The sequence below is a fragment of the Aquila chrysaetos genome, chromosome 5 (assembly GCF_900496995.4).
Source record: "Aquila chrysaetos chrysaetos chromosome 5, bAquChr1.4, whole genome shotgun sequence".
Classification (NCBI taxonomy): Eukaryota; Metazoa; Chordata; class Aves; order Accipitriformes; family Accipitridae; genus Aquila; species Aquila chrysaetos.
This window is the reverse complement of record NC_044008.1, coordinates 67,446,734-67,468,532: the sequence shown is the minus strand read 5'-3', so window position 1 is coordinate 67,468,532 and position 21,799 is coordinate 67,446,734. Positions and strand designations below refer to the sequence as shown.

The following is a 21,799-nucleotide window of genomic DNA, read 5'->3' as shown; positions in this document are numbered from 1 at the left end:
CTGCCCCATGCTGTGGCCATTACTCTGGGCCCTCACACCCCTCCGTTGGGCTTGGCGTCCAGCCTGGGTGCCTCAAACTCGGCATCGCTACCTAACTTCACCCCCTGCTTCTGATCCCGCCTGGCACCCACGCAGAGCCCCTGAGGAGCTACAGGCCCAGGCTGGGCCACGGCCTTGTCTCCAGGAGCGGCGTGTATGCCAAACCCCCGCCCCGAGGGGAGCAATGACGGGTTTAGCACCAAAGTGATGCCCAGGGAGGCTGAGGGAAGGGGAGGTGCCCGCAGAGGGGTGCCACGTCCCGCTCCCCCCCCCCGCCCTTCGTGGGTGTCCCGTGTGCCTGAAGGGGGACTCTACCCCCACGCAACCGTGGGCACCCCACACTGCGCATGCGCCCCCCTCCCCACCCGCCCCACGGAGCCCACCGGCCACAGTGCGCATGCGCCAAGGGGGGGGGGAAGGGGGGGAAGACAGCGCGGGGAGTAAAACTCCCGCAGCCCTCCCCCGCCTTCCCGCTGGGCGGCCGCGCATGCGCAGCGCCTGGCCGCGGGCCAAGCCCCGCCCCCGCCCTGTCACTAGTAACAACAGGCGGCGGCGGCCGCCCGGCGCCCCTCCCCCGCCGGAACCGGCGGCGGCGCTGCCCCGCGCCGGCATGAGGCCAGAGCCCGGCCGGCCGTCGTGACGGGAGGCGGTAAGGGTCGCCGCGCGGGTGCCTGCCCCCTGTGTTCTCGTCCCCGTCCCCTCGCCTTCCCCCGGGCGCCCCCTCCCCTCAGCCCCACCGCCGCCCTTGCTGTCCCCCCCCCCGCGGCAAGTTTCCCGCCGTCCGCCCCCTGCCCGCTCTCCTCGGCGTTAGCGGCGGCGGGCCGGCGCCCCGCGGTGAGCCCTGAGGGGCGGACGGCCCTCCCCGTCTGTTGGCGGGGGGGCGGGTAACGGCCCTCGGGCGGGTCACGGCGGCGCCGCGGCCGCGGGGCTCTCGTGTTCCCCCCGCCCCGTCCCGTCCCCCGGTGAGGCGGCCGCGTCGGGATCCCCTCGGGGGCAGCGCCGGTGTCTCCCGGAGCGGGGCAGCCCGCGGCGGGGCTGTCACAGGTGTCCGCCGGGTCCCGTCCCCTCCCCGGAGTGTCCCCGGGCCGGAGGGGGGGAACGGCGGGGCGAAGGCAGCGCTGTCCTGGCGAGCGGTGAAAGGAAACGTTGAGTTTCTTTGTTGTGTAACTCTTTCTGCCCAAGGATTAGAGAGGGTTTGCGGCTTTTTTTGCTGATTCAGGTGGTTTTTTTTAAAATGCAGGGTAGTCATGGGTAAATTCCTCTCTTGAATAGGATGTCGGGTGAACTTTCTTGTGACTCTTGGATTTATTGTTGGCTGCTTCTGTCTGAGAAGCTGCCGTGCCCAGCTGCCGTACTCTGTAGCTGGAGTTGATAACGCTTTCCAGAAGCACTGTAGATAACGTGGGGACACGTTAAAAAATAAAAGTAAAACTAAGTTCTTGTAATAAAGCCATTTCTTGCTAAAAGGAGTCTGGCTAGCAGCCCGTGGTTTCACCTGCAAGCGCTGCTGCCAGTATTTTTCAATAAATGTAATTGTGTTCAAGAGAGTTTGGGTCAAACACTTTGCTGAGGAAAGCAGACATAAAGCTGTTGAAATAACTCCTGTCCGTTTTGCTAGTGAATTTTTTCTGGCCATATATTGGAATGTTTGTAGTTTCTCTAAGTTTTTCTCCCCAGCTAGCTCTTAAGCGTCTCTCTCGAAAGTCTTAATTTGATTTGGGAATGATGAAGGAATGCCTTATGTCAGTGTGCTGTAATGAGCCTTTTTTTTTTTTTTCTTTCTGAAAACAAGGAGTTTTAACACTTGCTATATTTTTTAACTGGTCCCAGTTCAGAATGACCTATAAGCAAGGCAGCCCACTTAACCGTGCTGTGGGACTGGGCAATCCTTTTCTGCCTTTAGCTGGTATGATGTCAATGTTTGATTCTCAGCAGCAGCACAGGAAGTCTCACCATCCTGATGAAGAGTCATAAAGTGTTGAAGATCTGTTACTAAAACTGGACTGAAAATGGGCTAATTTTGTGTTGTCTTTGGAAGAAATGATAAGTCATTTCTGACAAAAATATACATAGTCTTTTAGGGCCCTACTGGATCTTCCAAAAAAAAAAAAAAAAAAAGAAGTTGTCAAGGAATCGTGAAGGGTTTCCTGTAGAATTGCTAGCATGGTATCATGCACAGAATAATTGTAAGAGAAGATTGAAAATGGCTTCCTACATTTGACAGATTGTTTTAAAAATTTCTTTTTCAGGTTTGAGTTGATCTTACTGACTGCAGCTATGGTGCAGAAGTATCAATCCCCTGTACGGGTGTATAAGCACCCTTTTGAGTTAATTATGGCAGTAAGTATTAATTTTTGCTATAATTTTCTTCCTTGACAGTTCCTTGTATTGCTAAATACTTACTGGGCTCTGTTTGGTAGGTACTGTAGAACATAGAAATCTGAAACAATATAGAAAATGAGAGGTATGTGTTTTGATGGTTTCTTCTCTACCTAGAGGTGGTTGTTTGTTTTTTTTTTTACATGTGTTCTCTTTTCCTCCCAAAGTTTAGATATAGTTCATAGATGTATTCTAAGTTAGAGCAAAAGTAGGCTCAAGGCATACTTCCCAGTTGATTACTGGGGGCACTCTATTCTAGCATGGGAGAAAGTGTCAAGTATGTTGATTAAAAGATTGTTGTCATTGCATCTTCATCGGTATAGAGTTTACAGGACTAGAGAGCACAGAGAAAGCCATGAAAGCAAGGATAAGCCTGAACAAAAGAGGAGAAAGCATTCTGAGCATTGGTAATACTTTGGGGGGAGGAAAAAAAAAAAAGATTGCTAAGGAAGCCAGAGAGATGAACAAAGAGCCTCTTGGGTGCATAGTTGCTAATTTGTGTGCTAATGTTACAAATAGTAACAAAACACCAACAAAAAAACCCAAAGCCTAATTAGGTTCCCTCTTCTCTCTCTCCCCCTCTCCCTCCCTTTTTTCTTTTAGAAAACGGAAAGGAAGTAGGTATTTGACATTTTTAAGTATATTCAGCCAAAACCACAGCTGCGTGGCTCTCACGAGTTAACAAAGAGCACTTGAGGAGAGCAGTCAGGTCAGCTTCTACCTGATAAAAACAGTTAAAACTAAATAATAATCTAAATAGTAATTGTTTTCTTTCACTTGCTGAACATACTATGTTTAATGGCTTCAGAGGGGAGTTTTAATAGTGTTCATAGTGTAAATATTTAGATAGATCACATGGTTTGGAGTGCAGAGTTCCTTACAGAAGTGATCCTTCGCAGTCACAGGGCAAAAAAGGATTAGATTGCTCTAGAGGGAATACTTAAATTTCTTTTTATCTTTTTCCTAAAGCTGCCTCCAGTATTACACATGCAGGTCTTGCTCTTGCAAACACTTCAAGGCAGAGAGTGGTTATTTTCATGAGTAGTGAAGAATCTGACTGTGATATGTTTAAAGGTCTTTTAGGACCTTACTACACTCTGACAGCTAGGCTTCAGATGGTTTCTAATATTTAAATTTGATTGTGTGTGTAACTTTAGCCTTCAGTGAAGTATACTGGTTCTTGTTCTTAGATCAGTCAATCAAAATGAGTTTCTTGAACAAAATTCTCTGGCTGTTTGCTGAACTGAGGAGTCTTCACCTTGCTGTTGAATTGAAGGCGAAAATTCTTCTTTAATTTCTTTAAGACTATTCTGAGTCAAAATGGTGACATCGGGATTTTTCTCAATGCTTTATTGGGTGTAATTAGAAACACTTCTGACAATATTAATATTAACTTTGAGTTCTCAAACTGTTCTGTATCTTGGGGATAATATTTGAAGAATAATCTTTAACAAATATTAGGTCTTTTCTTACATGAAGGCTTTTCTCCTTTGGAAAGAAAGAGGCTATGCTACATATGCAACTAGGATAAAACAATAGTTGAAAAATTAAAACAGTGAACTAAGAGGAGAAGAATGTTTATAAAAAGAAACAGTCAGCTGAACAGGATGCTTTCTGAGACTAGAAGTTTAGATTAGCGGTGATATGTATGATTTATTTTGTCTATGTCAGGGCAGCAAGTTATCACTTGAACTTGTTCAGAATGTGATCACTGGATGAACATCCTTCTCCTGCCATGTCATGTCTGTTATTGGTTTTTAAAACTTGTAAAATGCCTGGTGGTGATCTATCAAAACTGTTCATGCATTTTCTGATGTACATAGAGGAGTGCCTCTATAAGCCAAATTCTTTAAAGAATATAAACAGCATATGATAGCTTGACATTTTTTGTTACTCTTTTCCCTTGGTTGAATAGTGATTGTGTAAGTTGAAGTATTTCTGGAAGGAATATTCGTGTCAAATCTTGTGCTCACTAAAGTGGAAGTAGTATGTTGCATATTCTCAACAAAAAAGTGCTATAAACTTATTTTAACAGTGCTAGCAGTTCTTCTGAAATGAGGAACACATCCTGCTATATACCAAGCTTGAATTTAAAGCACCCAACAAATGACTTTAACAATATGTGTTTTGTTTGATTTTTCTCTGTCCCTCTCTTATCTGCACCCAACCTTTGAGAGAATGTGTCCTCAAATAGAGGTTTAAACCCATGTACCAGAGCCGCTCAGCTGTCAGTAAAAAGCCTCTCAAAGAAACCTTTGGTCAATATGGCAGCAGTGTTCTTTATGCTGAGCTGTCTTAACAAAAATCACTGTTTCTAGTCTGGGTCTTGTTGCATGGGAGTACTTTCAAAAATTTTATTTGGAAAATAATTCCCTGAGTTTCATGGAATTGAAGAGGTAATTAATTCTATAGCATAGTAATGAAGATCACCAGTGTCAATGAAGCCCATGTGGACTGTAAAGATTTCCTGAGCGATACGTGTTCCAATTACAAATTTGAACTCATTGAGTCAAACTAATATTTAGCTTTCGGATAGAGAAATCAGCATAAAATTCTTTTCTGCAATCAACCAAGTGAATGCCACGTGCAGAATGGGTCATTTATACTACAAACTTCCTATTTACCCACTTTTCCTTTCCTTGGTTTCAAAGAGGTACTTGAGAGAGAATAAAGAACAATCAGCATTCCATTCATGCTGCTCTAGTGTGTTTTGAGAGAACTTTGTTCTCTCTGTGAAGGGTGAGCGCAGCTATATTAAGACAAAAAAACCTGGATTTAATTCCACTTTGATCTAAACCAAGATTGACAAGACAAGTGTTTTGCAGATAATTATGATACAAAGACTTTTAAAATAGACACAGCGAAAATTTTTTTCTAAGTTGAATTGGTGTTGAAAATAAGTTTCTCTCTTACGCTCCTTCACTGAATTCCAAAAATCATCTGTTGAACTCTAATGTATCTCTATGACAATATACTTCAAGGCACAACCCCTTACCTCTCAAGTCTGCGAGAGAATTGAAGTACTGTTGTTGGTAGAGAGTTGGGAGGTCCATTGCTGCATGCTTCTTGCCTTCCTTTATCGTTAAAGGGAAGCTAGGTAAAATGTAATAGAAGCTATTTCCCTTGAAGATTTCCTTTTACTGGCAAATTGTGTCGTTCCAGATAATATCTAAGTTGCTTTACAAACAGTAAGAAGCAGATGCAAATCTTTTAATGAAACTATCTCCTGCACTTGAAAAGATTCTAGAATCGTGGGCTAAAAATTATCACATTTTAGTCTGACATGCATAACACGGGCAATATGATTTCACCGAATGGTTACCAATGCTGACATGATGACTTTTGGCTGCTCAGTGGCATATCTGTCATAATCTACTTCTTGAAAACTCTCTGTGTGTATGTATATATATATATATAAAAAAAAAAACCAACAAAAAACAGACAACAATTTGCACAGCTGTTCATCAGACTACATAGAATCTCGCCTTGTTTTTCCTCCTGTTCATGTTGAAGTTTACATAATGCTGGAAGCAGCTGAAATGTGGAAAAATAACTGTTTACGTAGACTTGCTTGTCAAGTTACCAAGGTTAAATATACTGGAGAAGAACTGAGAAGCTGCTTTTATAAAACTTTATAAGATTTTAGATTCAATTTTTTATATTAGCTTAAAGAGGATTACATTTAAAGTAATATACAGACTTTGCTGAATAAGTAGTTCTTAATGTTAAAAGGCAGTTAAGAACTTGAACCTTTCTTAACACGCATGAGGCTAAAATTAACTTTGGAGATTCACAGCTCATTTTTAGTCTGACATGCATTAGATAATTCCCCATGAGTTTAATTTCCAAAGTAAATTTAAATAATGAATAATCAGCTACTATGGCATTCCAAAGGCAAAATTTATGCAAATGGAAAATAAGTATGATATCTGAAAAAAAAAAAAAAAACCACATTGAATTGAACTATTGACCAGAGGGGTGGTTTTTTTTAGTTTCTGGAAGCTCTGTGGAAAATGTATTGCTCTTCAGCCTGTTCAGAAAATGTCCTATTTACAGCCACAAATTACTTAGTTTCAGAAACAAATATGAATAGTAACATGACTGAACACAGCAAGTGTGCTCTAAACCTGTCCTGTTACATTTAGTCAAATTAATGTAGATTTTAAGAACTTGTGGCTTTGTGAAAACTATAATTTTTTTCAAATCTGCTTGTGACAGGAGACAGACTTTCAAAGGTGTTTTGCAGTCTTTTGAATACCTAAAATAATGTTTCCACTTTGTTAAAGTTTTTGGCATTTGTCAGCTTCCACTGGTGCCAAAGAAAGAAGAGAGGTCTGTAGGTAAACTAGTCATCAATGTCAGGAGCTTGCAGTTGTGGAAATAATGCATTTAATTTTTAATTTAAAATCAAAATTGCAATTAATCTTGCACTGCCTTGAGGCTGAAAACTACTTCCTTCCAAACTACGTATTCTCATCAAAATCCTTAAAAAAATAAAAAAAAAAATTGGTCTCATGTTTTTCTTTTGTTCTGATAGAATATCTAAAGCATGAGTCTTTCTTAATAGTGTAGTGCTCTTTTGATTATATTGTAATTTTAATGGCTCAAATTTACTGCTTTTGCACAACAGGCTGACTGGCTTTCTTTGATTTTACAGATCTGAAAAAAATAGTGTTTAAGGTAAATCTCCATGAATTAAAGTATTTCTAAATTACAGGGAAGTAGTAAGATTGTAGATGGCATAAATACACTTCAATGATAGAGTAGATTAGAAAAAATTTATCTGTTTTTTCAGATTGACAAATCAAAGTATAATCCCTTGATCTAGATTGTAATGATTTTTCTGATCAGGCAGTACATCATCTTTTAATTTTAAAGGTTATTACTTTAAAATACAATTTAAAACAAATAAATGTATCGAGTTCGGTGCCACACCTGCTCATAAATCCCTAAAGTTTTTATTCCTTCTAGTCTCATTTTCTTTTTCTTGGAAAAAATGCATTCCACACATTGTGTGAATAGAGGCTGAGAGAGGCCAATGAGAAAAAGGAAGCCATTCTCCAAGTGCTTCTGAAAGTACAAAGTAGGCTTTAAATGTGTAGAGAAGTAATTTATTCCCCTGATGCACCTTCTTGAGGATTTGTCTTGGATACTTAAAGCCTGGGGAAGGGAGCAAACTGAGTGTCCGCTCCTGAAACTGATCAGCATTTTTCCCTTCTGTTGTATGACTCCCAGACTCTCATCTACTTTGCTTCCTGTCTTTGTTGAAAATTCAGGCTTATTTACTGTTGGAAATGCATTGGTAAAACTGCAGTGGAACAGTATGGATTTTCTTTTTTTATATTAAGTGTCTTCAATTTTAACTGCCATTTATGTCATTGTTGATGGTCTCATGGTAGCACACACTGTAAGAACAAATGTATTTTTGGCCACTTGTTTGGAATGAGCAATGGTTAACAAATATAAGAGTTAAGTTGAGCACTAGGGAAAAATATTGACTTAGCAGCCTGCTTACTGTGCAATTTACATGTTTTTTCATGGCCTGCTTAGATATTTCCATGGCTAGCTGTTTCCTGTTTTTTGTGGGCAAACACATGACCTGACTGTAGCTGACAGCTGCAGTTCTCTTGTTCACCAAATGCTTTTAGTCAGTTTTTTTAACAAGTCTTTTACACTTTAAAAGCTAAACAACCACTACTGTCAAACTCTGAAAGGTGTCAAAAGAAAAATATGTATTAAAACAGTTCTTGTTACTTTGTTCTGAAAGCAGTCCCAGCTTTTCACCCTTTGCAGGTGTTTTAGCTCTGAGACCGCTGTGAAGTGCTGCCCTAGGATCTCTTGATCAGCCAAGTGATGCTACCTTTGAGTTAAAAATCTTAAAACACGTGGGAATCTGGCAGAAAGGAAGTGGTTAACATTCTGCGGAGTCCTAGACACCCATGATACTATAGTTACGATCTGGACAAGGTATAACTTCATGCTCATAATTTAACATGTGGTTAGCCATTAAGAAGCATTCAGAACCCCGTGGGAAAGAGACATGCTGTATTTTTTTTTTAATTTTAAAAACATGTCCAATGAGAAGCTAGGGGTTGCTTAGAGATCAGAGACGTCAGCTGCAGATGTAGAATGAGGTGTTTCCGTATGGTATAGGCAGTTATGTGTACTTCCAGCTTGAGCAATCTGTGCTTCCTGTTCCTGTGGAGCTCTTACTGCTGTCTTACAGCAGAATATTTGAGCTGCTATGCTTTTAGGAAACAAGCACACTGTGAAAGAGGAAGTAGAAGAGAGCCTTGAGGGATTGCAGGCAACCCCTGACGACTACCCATAAAGCACATTCAGAGTCCAGATTTTGGAATGCAGAATTGAGGGGTATTCATTGTGATTTTTGTAATCAATCAGATTGGTTTTGCTTTGCACTTAGTTTGCATTCAGTATGTTTCTGGAAGGAGGGCGGTGATGCAGTCTTAAAACTGTTGCATTCTGAATAAAGAATGAATCTTCTGAGAATTTGCAAGGAAATCTGTTAATTAGCTCAAGTTAAAATTAATTACAGGTTAGTCTTAAATGGTCTATTTTCTTTTCTCCCAAGTGAATTTGTCTTCCAATTTTTCATGTAGTTTAAAATTACTGTGTATATATTCTAAATGAAACACTAGGCTGTTAAGCTGAATTATTAACTCTTTTTATCTCATTTTTGTGATACAGTTAAGACAGGTCAGGTTAGCAGCTCAGGTAAAATGTTAAGTAGGGCCTATTACAGGTAAGTTAGTAATTTGGCTTTCTCATAGTCAATTCACATGCAGCTTGTTTCACTTGTAATCAGTCAGTGATGTTTGATGTGAGAGTCATGCCAAGAACTCATGCTGGTGGAAGATAATGGTGGCAACGTGGCTGGAAAGCCTGTGATGGAAGGACTGGCTGGCATCGTCTGGGTTCCACTGCAGCACGGGGCAGCGTTGCCAAAAGAGTACAAGCAAGCAATGAGCCATCAAAATTTGAGATCAGGTCTCAAGGTCTTGACTTTTCTCTGCATTGCTTTTGCTTGAGTAATGCTGATTTCAGCCCAGTCCACAGAGTTCTTCAGGTTGTGGTTCATGGGCTCTTTCTTCTAAGAGTCAGAGAAACATAACCAAGTATGCGGTTTCCTATTATAGCAAAGTTGGTGTACCAGCTCACTCTTGTTGCTTTCCTGCAAAGGCATGTTCATCAGCAAGCCTGTTTAGGAAGATAGGCTGGTGAAAAGCTGTCTTGGAAAAAAAGGAAAATAAATACTTTGTCAGTCTGATCTCCTCACCAGGCTCGTTTAAGGCTGTTGAGCACCTCTGTGGGAGCAGGTGCTCATCCCCTCCTGCACTGTTAGTGAGCTGATGGCAGCTGGCCACAAGAAAGAAGGAGCAAGTCAGCAGGGCATGTGTCAGTACATGTTGTGCTGCAGGAGCCCTTGATTCCATGGGGAAATAATTAGGGATCTGCAGTTTGAAAAATGCCAAAGCCCGTTGCTGTAACAGTAAATGAAGGCACCATTAGAAACTTGGTCTTCAGGCCTGGTATTATGTAGCGGTGCAAAGTATTTGCAAATTGTGCTTAGTGGCTTGCAGTTGTGGATTCTGTGAGTTGCTTTGACATGAAGGGGATCTGTCCTTACCTTAGAAAAATAAAAATTAAAAAAAAAAAAATGTATTTAGTATGATCTAATGGGGTAGCATGTGAGCTGACTGGTTGGCTTTCTTGCTTTGTATTCATGTATTAAACTTCAGATTTGAACATTTTCTGTCTGGGATTCCTCTTCAGTTTTACTTTATGATGATAAGGTTTGGGGACTATATTTCAGTAAACTTGAATATAAAAATATCACAGGGCTCTTGGAACCTAACAGCTTTAACTCTGGTGACAGCAGAGGCATTGTGGGAGGGAACAAAGAGAAGCTACCCATTTGTATTAAAAATGAATTTTTATTTAAACTGTTTTAATTCTTAATTATATACATTTGGGTTCTCTTAAATTAGCATTTCAAGACTTTGTCATGGTCAGATTTATGAAGTTAAATATCTAAATCTGTGGGGTTATGTATGTTTTGAATTACTTGTTGGATAATTACAACTGTTTTCATTCTGACATTATTTATATTCTCAAAACTTGAGTATAGATGCTTTTTGGAATATATGCAGATCAATCTGTTGAAAACCACGTTGCAAACCTCTTAACATTTCAGCCTTTCTGTGACTGACTGATAACTTTTTGCCTTGCCTACTGCTGCTGTAATATTATATCATATTGCTTTGGTAATAATAGATCTCACTTTGTGAAAATGAATATTTCTCTGGTAATGGTCAGGTTGGCAATGTGTCATTTATATTTGTTTATGCCACAACAGAAGGGGAACAGTTAGTTTCCTGATGAGAGCACTTCCTTTCTCAAGTGCATTGCGTCTCTTCATTTAGTGTAAAATGTGAATGCCATAGACATTAAGTCCAGTTCAGGAACATCAGTCAGCAGAATCCTTTCCAAAGGAGATTTTTCTGGCTATTTCATTCAGTCTGTAAATTATACTACTTAATTTGCAAACCTCTCTCTTTGCTGTGCAATTCATTGACCTGTGGATAAATTCTTCATTACTGAATTCATGGCTCTATGAAATTACGTATTTCTATTGAAGTGTTTCATGGTCTGCATGGTGCAGCCACTGATGTTGTAATGAACAGAATTTAAAGCAATTTCTCATGAACTTGTTTGTTCTGTGTTGACTAAACTGATTCTTGCTTTTGTTTGTCTGCCTTTGCTGCAAAGGAGGGTAAAGAACACAGAACTGATTTGTCTATAGTCTATGATTTTAATTGCTTTTTAGAAAAGAATCAAAGGAATCTTGAGTGGTTTTTTTTAATTGACTTATCTTTTGAAGCTAGGTTGTATCTTTCTGTATTTTATTGGGGAGCAGATTCAGGGGTGCAGAAGCTGTACCACCTTAACAAGCCAATGACGCATCTAGCAGTGGTATTAATATATCATTGGTTATTGATATCTTAATGATGTATTTGGATGTGGGGAAAAGGATTGTATTCTATCTCTTAATGAGAACCATAGTACTGAATAGCACGATAAGGCCTCTCTAGCTAGTGTGCTATGTACCTGGCAGTGGCCAAGGGCAGTATCTGCCTCTAGGGAAGAGGATAAGAATGAGATAAACATATGGTAACACTCTCTCAGGATACTCTTTCATCCTACAGCAATGTGTCTTGACAGCCCTTCTGGTCCAGAATGTGCCCGTTGTCTGTAATAGCACTGCATGTGCTTTTTTCTTGTGCCTGCCCAATTCCTTTCTGGAGCCAAGTAACTCTCTGTTGTGACACCCTCCAGCAGGAGTTTGTGCTTCATGACACACTCTGTCAAGAGATGTATCCTTTATCTAGAGCCTGGCTCCTCCTTGCTCAGCTTCACACCACCTGCTCCTTGTGTTGGAAGAGGCAGTAAAACCCTACTCACTTTCTTTGTGCTGCTTGCCCTGTTAGATCTGTAAGATATCTCCCTCAGTTTTTAAATTATTCTTTTCCATGGTGATGAGTCTTAGTCTGTTTAATAGTTAATGATTCCATATGAGGAACCACTGTTGTTCTGTACTGTTGATCTTCCACCATGAATTTCTAACCTTTTTGAGGATCTCCTGATACATGAGACATGCATGTAAGGTTGAGACTTTTTTTCTTTATATCTTACATTTAACTTCCTAGCTTAAGAGGTAAATTGTCTGCAGGCCCCAGACCCTATCATGCTGCATTTTTATGACATTCCATTGACATTAGTGAATGGTCAAGATTTAATTGATGTACTTAATAAATTTTAATTGGTTTGCTTAGTAGAGTACAGCTGCTCTCTACCTGGAAGCTGATATTTTGCTGGTCCAAAAGCCAAACTAAGACCTTTATGGTTGAGCCATACTACTTATCTTGAATTACGTGCTTTTGGCAAAGCTTTCTTTACTGTACTGATTATACTCTTGGTAGAGTGAAATCACTCTTGGAGTGCTTAGAGGCCAGTTGCCTCTGGGCCAAATGAAAACCTGGTGGGTGCAGTCTGAGACAATGAAGTCAAACCTGTTTCACTGAACCTTCATGGGGGGGCGGTTGATCTGGATGGAGATCAGGAGACTTTGTTCTTTGTGGTAGTACAAGTCTTTAACCTTTCAGACAATGGTTTAATGAGGAATTCTGAGCCTATGCTGTAGTCATGCTTTCCTCCCCCACTCATAAATTAGATTTTGTCTACACAGCAATAATTTTATTTAAAATACCCTAACATATTCCAGATGTTAAACATGTTTTAACAGACCTGCTTATTGAAAGTGTCTGTGATTCTAAGACCAACAAAGTGACGAATACCAATTGTAGGACTCATAAAAGTGGGACTTGAACATGGAACAGTAGAATAGTAAGGAATATTTGACTGTTCCAAAAATAGATCCTCAGTGGACATGGTAGGATTGCAGCTGAATTTTAAAGTAAAACCTGACTGCAGAGGAACCAGACACAATTTTGTTAACTGGAACAGAATGGGGAGGCTAAGTACCAAATTGTGCTTTCAGTGCGACAGTATCCTGTGCATTTTTGAGATGCCATTTAGCAATGCAGAACATAGTTGTCATTGTTCAGCTGCTGTAAGACAAGTAATGGTTATTTACAAGCAATGGTAAAACAAGCTTAATGGTTTACAGTCACTTTGATATGTGTATCTTAAAAATTTCAAAGAAAGATATGTTCTTGTGTTGTGTAAAGGTTTATGTATTGCCATTGTTGCAGAGAAATAGGAAGTGCTTGAGAATAGCTCGTATTCCCAGTGATCACATGTGGGTCTCCAAGCATTTAAGCTTTCACTGGCCTGTTGCCAGCCTTTACTGTGATGCTCTTTTGGAGGTCAGCCTCTTCTCTGTACTACTTTAACCTTGAGGCAAAACAGTCATGTCCTGTGCGATTGGGGTCAGCAGCCAAGTTTCCTATCCTAGAAACTACTGAAGTTGACTCTAATTGCAGGGCACATTCTGTCAAACAAAGTGTTGTGCTCAGAGCTATGTGGCTTCTGGGCTGGAACTGTTTTCCATCTCTCTTGCTTGGAACACAGGCAGAGCAAACACTCGTTTTCTTTGTAGAATAGTTTTGCACATGTGTTTAATATAAACAAGTTGAAGTAAAATTGCAAGTCAATCTGATATTGCTGCTGCCCCCACTAAGTCAGCTAAGGTCTGTGTATACTGAAGAGCAACTTCCAGCAGCATGGCTATGAAGTTTGTCCTTGATGTTCCACCTTCAACCTAGACCAGAGCAATGTCAGTTGCTTTTTTTCTAAGCAGCAATTTGATATTGGTCTCCCAGGCACAAGCCAGCCTAACCTGAGTGATCAGGCTTTCCCAGCTGACTCCAAAGGAAAGAAAGATTAAAATTATTTTATTTACATTCAGCATGGTTGGGTTTCCTGTCCTTAATCTTTTTTTTTTTTCTGGAGGAAGGAGTGGTACTTGCCCAACTTCTCTATTCTAGCTTCTCATTTTAGAGATTCATGTCTCAAGATTGTGCAGAGACTGCAATTGAAGTTAGTCTTGCTTACTCTTTAGTGGAGTGGCACTATGCCTTGGGCTCTTCCTGGCTCTCTGGACTTCTTAAAGGGAGGAAGAAAATTAATGATCCTCTTGTGAGTGTCTGGGAGGCAAGCAGGTGTAACTCTTAAACTGGCTATCCACTTTTTCCTCAAATCCCAGCCTGGTCATTCAGTTGTTCTCTGAAGATGGACAATTCAAATGGATGATTCTTGTTCTTCCCATACAAGAATCAAGTATTATACAGTTCCAGTTGTGCAAATTTATTTAAGCAAACCACAAATGACTTGTATCTGTTTTAAATAAACCACTGTTCCAATTAAAGTACCATTGAGGCATGCCTGTGGTTATTAAAGATCATCTTTTACAGATAAAAGAGGGAATGTTAGCCCTTGTCTTCAGGTCAGATTCTTTATCCCCAAACTGTTTTGCCTGCTGAATCAGCATACCTTTTACCACCAAAAGTTTGAATAAAGTTGCATTAAATCATTGAAGAGTTTACTTTTTATCTAGAAGAAGATTGTGTCTCTGCATGTAGCAAAGTGGTTCTTAGGTGGTTAAGAGGCAGTCCCCTTCCAGTTTCATTACATCCAGCTGTATGCAACAATCAGGCCACTACAATTTCGCTAGTAAAGCTTCTCTATGTGACTACTTTTCTGAAAAGAAAATGCCCAGCTATTGAATAGTATCCATGCAGGAAGGGTACCCTGATGGGGATAAAGTAGTGATCTGTATAGAAAGACCCTACGTGGGTGGCTTGACTGGTCACATCCCTCATGAGAATAGACGTTTCTGTGTCTGGCTGTTTATTCTGGTGCAGGAAAGCAGAGGCTCTTTGCTCGGTCTGGGAAGTTGGTTACCACAGTTGCATAACTCAACAGTGAATTACCAGTAAAATTCCACTTATCTGGAAGATTGCTTCATAGCCTGTTTTGAATCTCCTGCTTTATTTATAAGGTCTAAATTATTTTAATGACATTTTAAAATATTAAAGTTAACTTTATTCATGCTTGAAAAGACTGGATGCCGAAGCTGAGATTCACTAGCTCTGTAGCCTACATGTTTATGTTCCAATACAGAGGAAATTTGCTTCAGACGTTCCTGTCCCCCAGTAACTCCTTGCTCCTGCTTTTTTGCCTTTTCTTCTATCCCCTACCTTGCTTTTGGTTTTGGGCAGTCTTAAGCAAATATGCTATGTTTTTTTTAGTATAACTCAAATTTGTCAAGAATGCTTTGTGAATGTATATTATCAAGTATTTCCTTGGATAAGCTTAGAGTTTTACTGATACTTAGTTGTAGGTGCTATCTAAACGGAGCATCCTTTCAATAAGCTGCCTTTGACTGAAATCCTTTTGATTTCTGATTTGTATGCTGGTAGAAAAATGAGCACTTCCTTGGTTCACATACACTTCACAGAGAATGTAAACTAAAACTCTGAAATGTGTGTAAACTTTTTAAATTACTACAAGGAAAAGGGATTTTTTCTGAAATTGTTACTTTCTTCTTGAGGTTGGGTTTGATGTCTTCTATAACTTTTAATAGCAGTAGAAGATAATAAGTTCTAAATCCTGTTCATGAAGGTGATACTAATATGCATAATCTTATCTAGTCAATGCATACTTAGCATGAATTTCTACAAAACATTCTCTGCAACAGCTACCTAGAGGCGTACTTGTTGTAAACAGTATCCAATGATTGATAGCTAAGATAATATCTCGAAGTGCACATGGTTTGGGGTCATGTTTTGTGCAGTAAGGATATTTTGACTTCAGTAGGACTCTTGATGCTATCCCTGCATGGTGGCCTTAAAGGAAAGAAGTTTAAGCACAAGCAAGACAAACCTATTTCTAAGATGGGTGCTAAAGTTTTAGAATGTGGTGCAGATGCTGTGACAAGATTGCTTGAAGATCCAGTTTCAGGGACTGCTTTTACAAACGGCCTGGATGGTATAATGAACAGTATGCTTGCTAAGTTTTCAGATGACACTATAGCATATTTGTGAGTCCATTACACCTCATGGGGGCTCAAAGCTAGTTTACAAGAAGTAGCCTGCAGGGTAGCTATTAGGGCTGTTTAAAATGCTAAGCTATGCATTTGGTCTGTGTTTGGAATGTGCTTAAAGCCAATAGTGATCAACACTGTAACCATGGAAATGCTGCCTGAACTAGAGGGATGAACAGAAATGCCAGTATTTGTGTGTTAGTGCTATTACATTCACTTGAAAGTGCTTTGTAGCAATGTTAACACCTGAAAGGTCCTGTTGTCTGAAACCCAGGGTGGTGTGTGATGTGTTGTATAAGCAGTACTCTAACTGCAAGCTATTGAGAGTACAGTTTCATTTATAATACCATTTCAGTGGTATTTCATGATTTTTGTGATTGATGGTGTGTATAAACTATTGTTATGCCTGAAATTTAACATGAAGTTGTTCCTTTTACACTGCAGAAGACTTCAAAGAGATTAAATGGGTGTGAAGTAGCCTGGACTGTGTCTATAGAGCTGCGTGGAGATAAGCGTTGATACTTCCTGTTATGCGTAATAGAGCTTTGTTGCATGTTAAAAGCCACAGAGTCTCTATTCTGAAAGGTTGTTTTGCTTCCCCTGTGTACATCCCGTATGTGTTTTGGGTGACTGGTGGTAAGTGCTGTTTGGAGTGATGGTGATCCAGAAGCAAACAAAAAATTGTCTCTAAATTTTTATGCTCTCAGCTAGAGTAATTTATTTGAGCTAAAGCACAAGAGCAGCTTCTGTGTTGTTCCCTGACTCCATAGAGATTTTTAATTTATTGAATGAAAGCTCTTCATACAACATTATGAAGTAGCTATTGAATTTGAGTTTAGTCTGTATACTGGGTTATTTTGTAATGGTTGTGGGCAATGGCCTCACTGCTTTTAGATGCTTTCTGTTTCAGGAATTTGCAGAATAGATGTGAAGGTCAGAAGCTTTCTTGCTGTGTGTCTGGGATTTGAGCAGCAAATTGCCGTGCCTGCTTTGCATGTGGCAGGCCTGTTAACCTATTTAGTAGAACAAATAGGTATTGTTTATTCTGTGGTGGCATCCACAAGATTACTTTAACAGGCTTTCATTAGCTCTGTTCATACCATCTAGCAGTAGGGTATATTTGAAATGTGCGAGATAACTGGATGCTTACTTAACTTCAAAGTACTATGGGGTTCTAATACAACTAAATGTAAAAATGGACAGAACAGTCTTGCTCTCTTCTTCATACAAAGCACTGAAACCTAAGGCTTTATATAGTTAAGCTAAGGGATGAATTTAAATGTACTGGAATAAATCTCTCTTCTCATCCTCCCTCTTTCTCTGTGGATGTTTGCAAGGTATAAGTGGGTCATTCATAGCAGTGTAGGGTCTGAAATCCTTTTCAGTGAAACCCGATGAAATCAAGAGGACCCTTTTAAACAAGTATGAGCATCAAAAGAAGACAAGGAGGAGTAGGGATTATGCCCTTTTGTACACCTAATAAAAACTTTTCTTTTCTGCAGTACTCTTGAGTGACAGAGGAGATGTCAGTGGCAAGAATTTAACGGCTTCGCTTAATGCCAGGGAAAGAAATGTTTTCTTGTCCACCTCTGCTTATAGTTGGTTTCATTTCCCTGAGCTCCTGGTTTCATAGAGAATTTCTGAGGAATTTCATTTCCATTCCACACATGGAAAGGTGAGCTGAGAAAGCTCAATTTACTGGCTTGACTGGCTTTCAAATGCTTTTTTAGAGACAAGGATACTGTAAACAGCAAGCCATCTTGGCACTTTATACTCCAACAAGATCAAGTGATGCCCTGGTGGTGATAATGAAACAGTTTCTGTAGTGACCTTCAGTGTTTGTAGGGTCCTATGGGCTGCTTAGAGCATAGGTTCTTCAACACTTGTGGGTGTTTGAAGCACAGGGAATACTTTGAAACCTGTGCAGGGTCCAGTAATGTCTATATGGTCATGACTGATTCAGTGTGTTAGTCTCTCTTGAATCAGCTGGGCCCTTGATCTTCTGACTATAAGAGGCATAGACCTGGGCTATAAATTTGAGCACCACTTCAGTGCAATATCATAAATACAGCATTATAAGAATCTGAATGTCATGCTGCAATAAGGTCTTGAACCATTGACAATTTTTCTTCCCAGATATGCTACCTGAAAGCTCTGTTCACTGCATTGGAGAACACCCAAGATCATTTTTCAAGTTTGTTTCTCTCACTGTTGGAGAAATTAGCTTTCAATTAGAGTTCATGAACAGAATCTGTGCAGAGCAGATTCTTGTCAGTACTTGTCTTATAATTTGTATAATAATGTGTATTTGTGTGGTCTATATTTAAAAAACACAAAAAATAGAACTTCAAAAACTAAAAAGCCATTGTAGTCAAAGGATTTGATGCATAATTATATAAAACTTTAACAGCCCCCTTTACGAAAATTTTAGACTAACTTCATCATTTTGAAACTTTAAAGCTGGGATGTATTCCTGCAAAGTAGAAGCAGTTGGGCCATTTGGGGCAATTACTTCGGAATGCTTTGCTTTAGTACACTGTATGTGAACAGTGCAGGCACTGCTTGTTCCCAGTGCTGTATGCTTATACTCTTAATACACTAATGATCATTTAATCAGAAAGTCCTAGGTCAACAGCACTTTTTACACTTATATAGTAAACAAGAACTTTTTAGCCTCTAAAATGAAGCAGAATGCTTGTCTTACTGATATTGACTTGTCCTATTGATTTTTTTCTGTGTAACTTATAGAAAGGTTATTTATTTTATCTTGGATATACTTAATAGTCATTGTACTTAAGAGGCCAAATTTCATCTTGTACCAGGGAACAGAGGGTGAAGACAGTATATCCTGTTCCTGAGTGACTTGTGCCACAACAGGGTAAAATGCTTTTGGACTGTAATGGAGGGAGGATAGAAGAGAGACAAAGTAAAATAAGATCAGGATGCAGTTGCCAGTGTAGTAAAGTGTGATGGGGAGAAAGGAGAGTTGTACATTTTTTTTGCCTGTAGCTTAGGGTAAGGGGCTACTCACATTTGCCAGGTGAATGTCAGTCAGTTCTCATTTTAAGAGATTCACCGGAATACATCCCACCACATGATGCAGCTGTCCCCTCAGAGCCATCTGCATGGCTGTCAGATTGAATGTTCTGCCAGTTCTTCTCTGCTATTCACACCCTTCTCAAGTACAGCTCAGTTTGTAAAGGCTGGATTTTTCCTGTCTTCAGTGAAATTCTGCTCTTCATAGAGTGGAACAGTGTTTCCTGTTCCAAAATTAATGTATATTTAAATGTGGGGTATTGGGATTTAGTTTCTTTTTTTAACAAAACAAGATGGAACACGGGGCCTTCCTTTTTAATGGGTGCTTGCTGCCTGCTTAATTTGTCTTGATTCTTAAAATCTTTGAAGCAGCTCTCATTCAGGTGAAGGATTATCATTTTTAATTCAGACAAAGGGCTTCCACACAAGGTATTTCGTGATGTACTTTCTCATCGCTTAAATCCAGTTCAGCAATAAGTTGTTATGCAAACATTTTGTTTGTTGATCTTGCTGTGATAGCCAGCAGGTTAACCATTGGTGAATCTTTCTGGAAAAGCTTTGGAGGAGCGTATTGTGTTCTAGTTCTAATTTGAATCTTTTAAACGCTTTTTTTTTAAGTAGAAATTGCAATGGAAGGCTTGAAGTCTCTTATTTTTTTTTCCCCCTTTTAAAATAAGTCAGTGTTCTCTACAGTGTTAAGAAAAGTAGTAAGGAAGGTCTCTTGCATCTAATATCCACTTTTACAAATACCAGTTGTGCAGTGGGCCATCATCCCAGTACTTTGAAAATCTGACTAGTCATATCTTGATGGCATAGACTGGGCTGAGATTTACAGACAAGTCAAAAATAAGGCTGGTTAAACTACCTCATATTTGTCAAGGACCAGAAATGTGCATATAGAAGATTTTTGTGTTTCAGATGATATACAGCCATTCATTCATAGGTTTGAATCTGCCTCTCTCGTACTGGGTGGATTGTCTGTAGTCCCCATAAGTCTCATTTGTCATCTTGTGTAACTAAAGCCTTCTTGGTCTTTTCCAGAGAGAGTGAGTTCTTAGTACTGAGTCACTGCCAAGCAGCCTTTGTTTCCCAGCAATAAGAAAATAACTTCTCTCTTTGTAAATGAGAACATTTAATGAAGTGAAAACACAGTGGAGAAAAAACCACTTAAGCCTACTTTGAACAAGGGCTGCTGTAGAGAGCCATACCGATGGGGGAAGTGAACTGAAAAATAGCAAAGTTTAACTGTGCTGCTTGCATGGCAGCAGGGGTCTGGCCTGTAGCAGTGAAGGTCTCCTTTTAGAGGACTGTTCATCCTTCCAGAACTGGCTTCACAGATGTTCCCTTCCAAATAGTTGACTACCTGTGTGTTAAAGATGTGTTTTCTTTCCCAAGCTGCAGTCCAGTTCATGTTCCTCCTTCCTGGTGCCTGGGAATGCTACCTTACCAAAAAACTATTTGTAAAGCTTTTTCAGGTATATCTGCTCTAATCATCTGCTTTCTTCCATACACATGCTCCCAAGCTGATTACTAACACATGAACTAACATCCATGAGATACACTGGCACTGAGGTACACACTACTTCATAGAAGTATAATGATTTTTAAATGTATGTATGTATTATAAAGGGAATGGTAGAGAGCTATGTACAGCAGCATATGGGGGATGAGAACGTATTTGCTGATTTGTGAGAGTTAATCCAGAATTGTTTCTTTCCAAATGCAGCTGCCAAGAATTTGAAACCTCTTGGTTGGCCTCCCACGAGTCAATGTTTTTCCTATTGATCTACAGTGCTCTAATGCAGGGGGAGGAAGAAGGTATAGTGATACGCAGGAATGATGAAGCTGCTGGAATGCAGCCTGTCAAGCTAGGGCAGCATCCTGCTTGAGTGACCCCTCTTGTTTCCTGTGTGTTTATGAATAATTCAGAAATTCCACATACTCAAAGTGGATAGGAAAGCATGGTGAATGTTGGTATGCACTTGCAGATTAGTACTCGAATGTGGTCAGGTATTGCAGGCAGAAATTAAAGTTTGTGTGTGGCACACACAAAGCGCAGCGGATGAGATTTGAGTGCCAGGATGAATGTCTTCATGTGTTCTTTTGAGGTAGCCTTGGAGAATGTTGTGCTACTCTTAGAAGGTTACTGTTCTAGCAATTTTGAACAGAAAACATCAAAAAGAAATAAAACATCTTAACAGCTTGTTGCATGGTATTAAGAAAGCACTCAATATGCTTCATTTTCTGAATGGTGATTAAAATTCCTACTTACTTCACCATGTTAGAAGTTCTGTTTGGAGGATTCAGCTACTATAAGAATAACAGCACAGTGTAAGATTGCTTGCAAGTTTTGTCAGATCTTTTTTCTTCTAAGTAGAGAAGTTAGTTTTGAGTCATCTAATGGAAATACCGAACAATCCCTATCCTTTAAGGCAGGGGACTGGGAATATATTAATCTGGGCAGAGAAGCTGACTAACTTATTTGCATAAATGACTGACTTTCCCCACTGAGGACTGAGCACATGCCTATTAGCAAGGTACTTTATTAGCCCTAGGCACGGTTTGAGAAGCAAAAAGCCAGAACAGTCTTTGGTCCTCCTGAAAATTAGGTTGGGGTCATACCTAAATGCTGTTCTAAAGGTGGTATTTTGAAAGGATCCCATTATTGCTGATATTCGAATCCCAAAATCTAAGTGCAGCGGCAGCAAATATAATTCCCTTGGGTATGAAAAATGACTGCAGTGGGTTTAAAATAGTCTC

General features: G+C 39.9%; 1 protein-coding gene across 3 annotated transcripts in view; it reads left to right on the top strand.

The window, feature by feature from the left end:
• Window positions 1-580: 580 nt before the first annotated feature.
• Window positions 581-21,799, top strand: part of SEC14L1 (SEC14 like lipid binding 1) — a 43,593-nt gene continuing 22,374 nt past the window's right edge. For 2 of the 3 annotated variants that reach the window (XM_030014899.1, XM_041123654.1), the window contains exons 1-2: window positions 581-688; window positions 2,289-2,379. In XM_030014899.1, the coding sequence (XP_029870759.1) occupies window positions 2,317-2,379 (63 nt within the window). In that variant the 5' untranslated portion in view covers window positions 581-688; window positions 2,289-2,316. Of the gene's footprint in view, window positions 689-1,925; window positions 1,946-2,288; window positions 2,380-21,799 lie in introns of those variants that run through there. The other variant, XM_030014900.2, reaches the window with a different exon arrangement.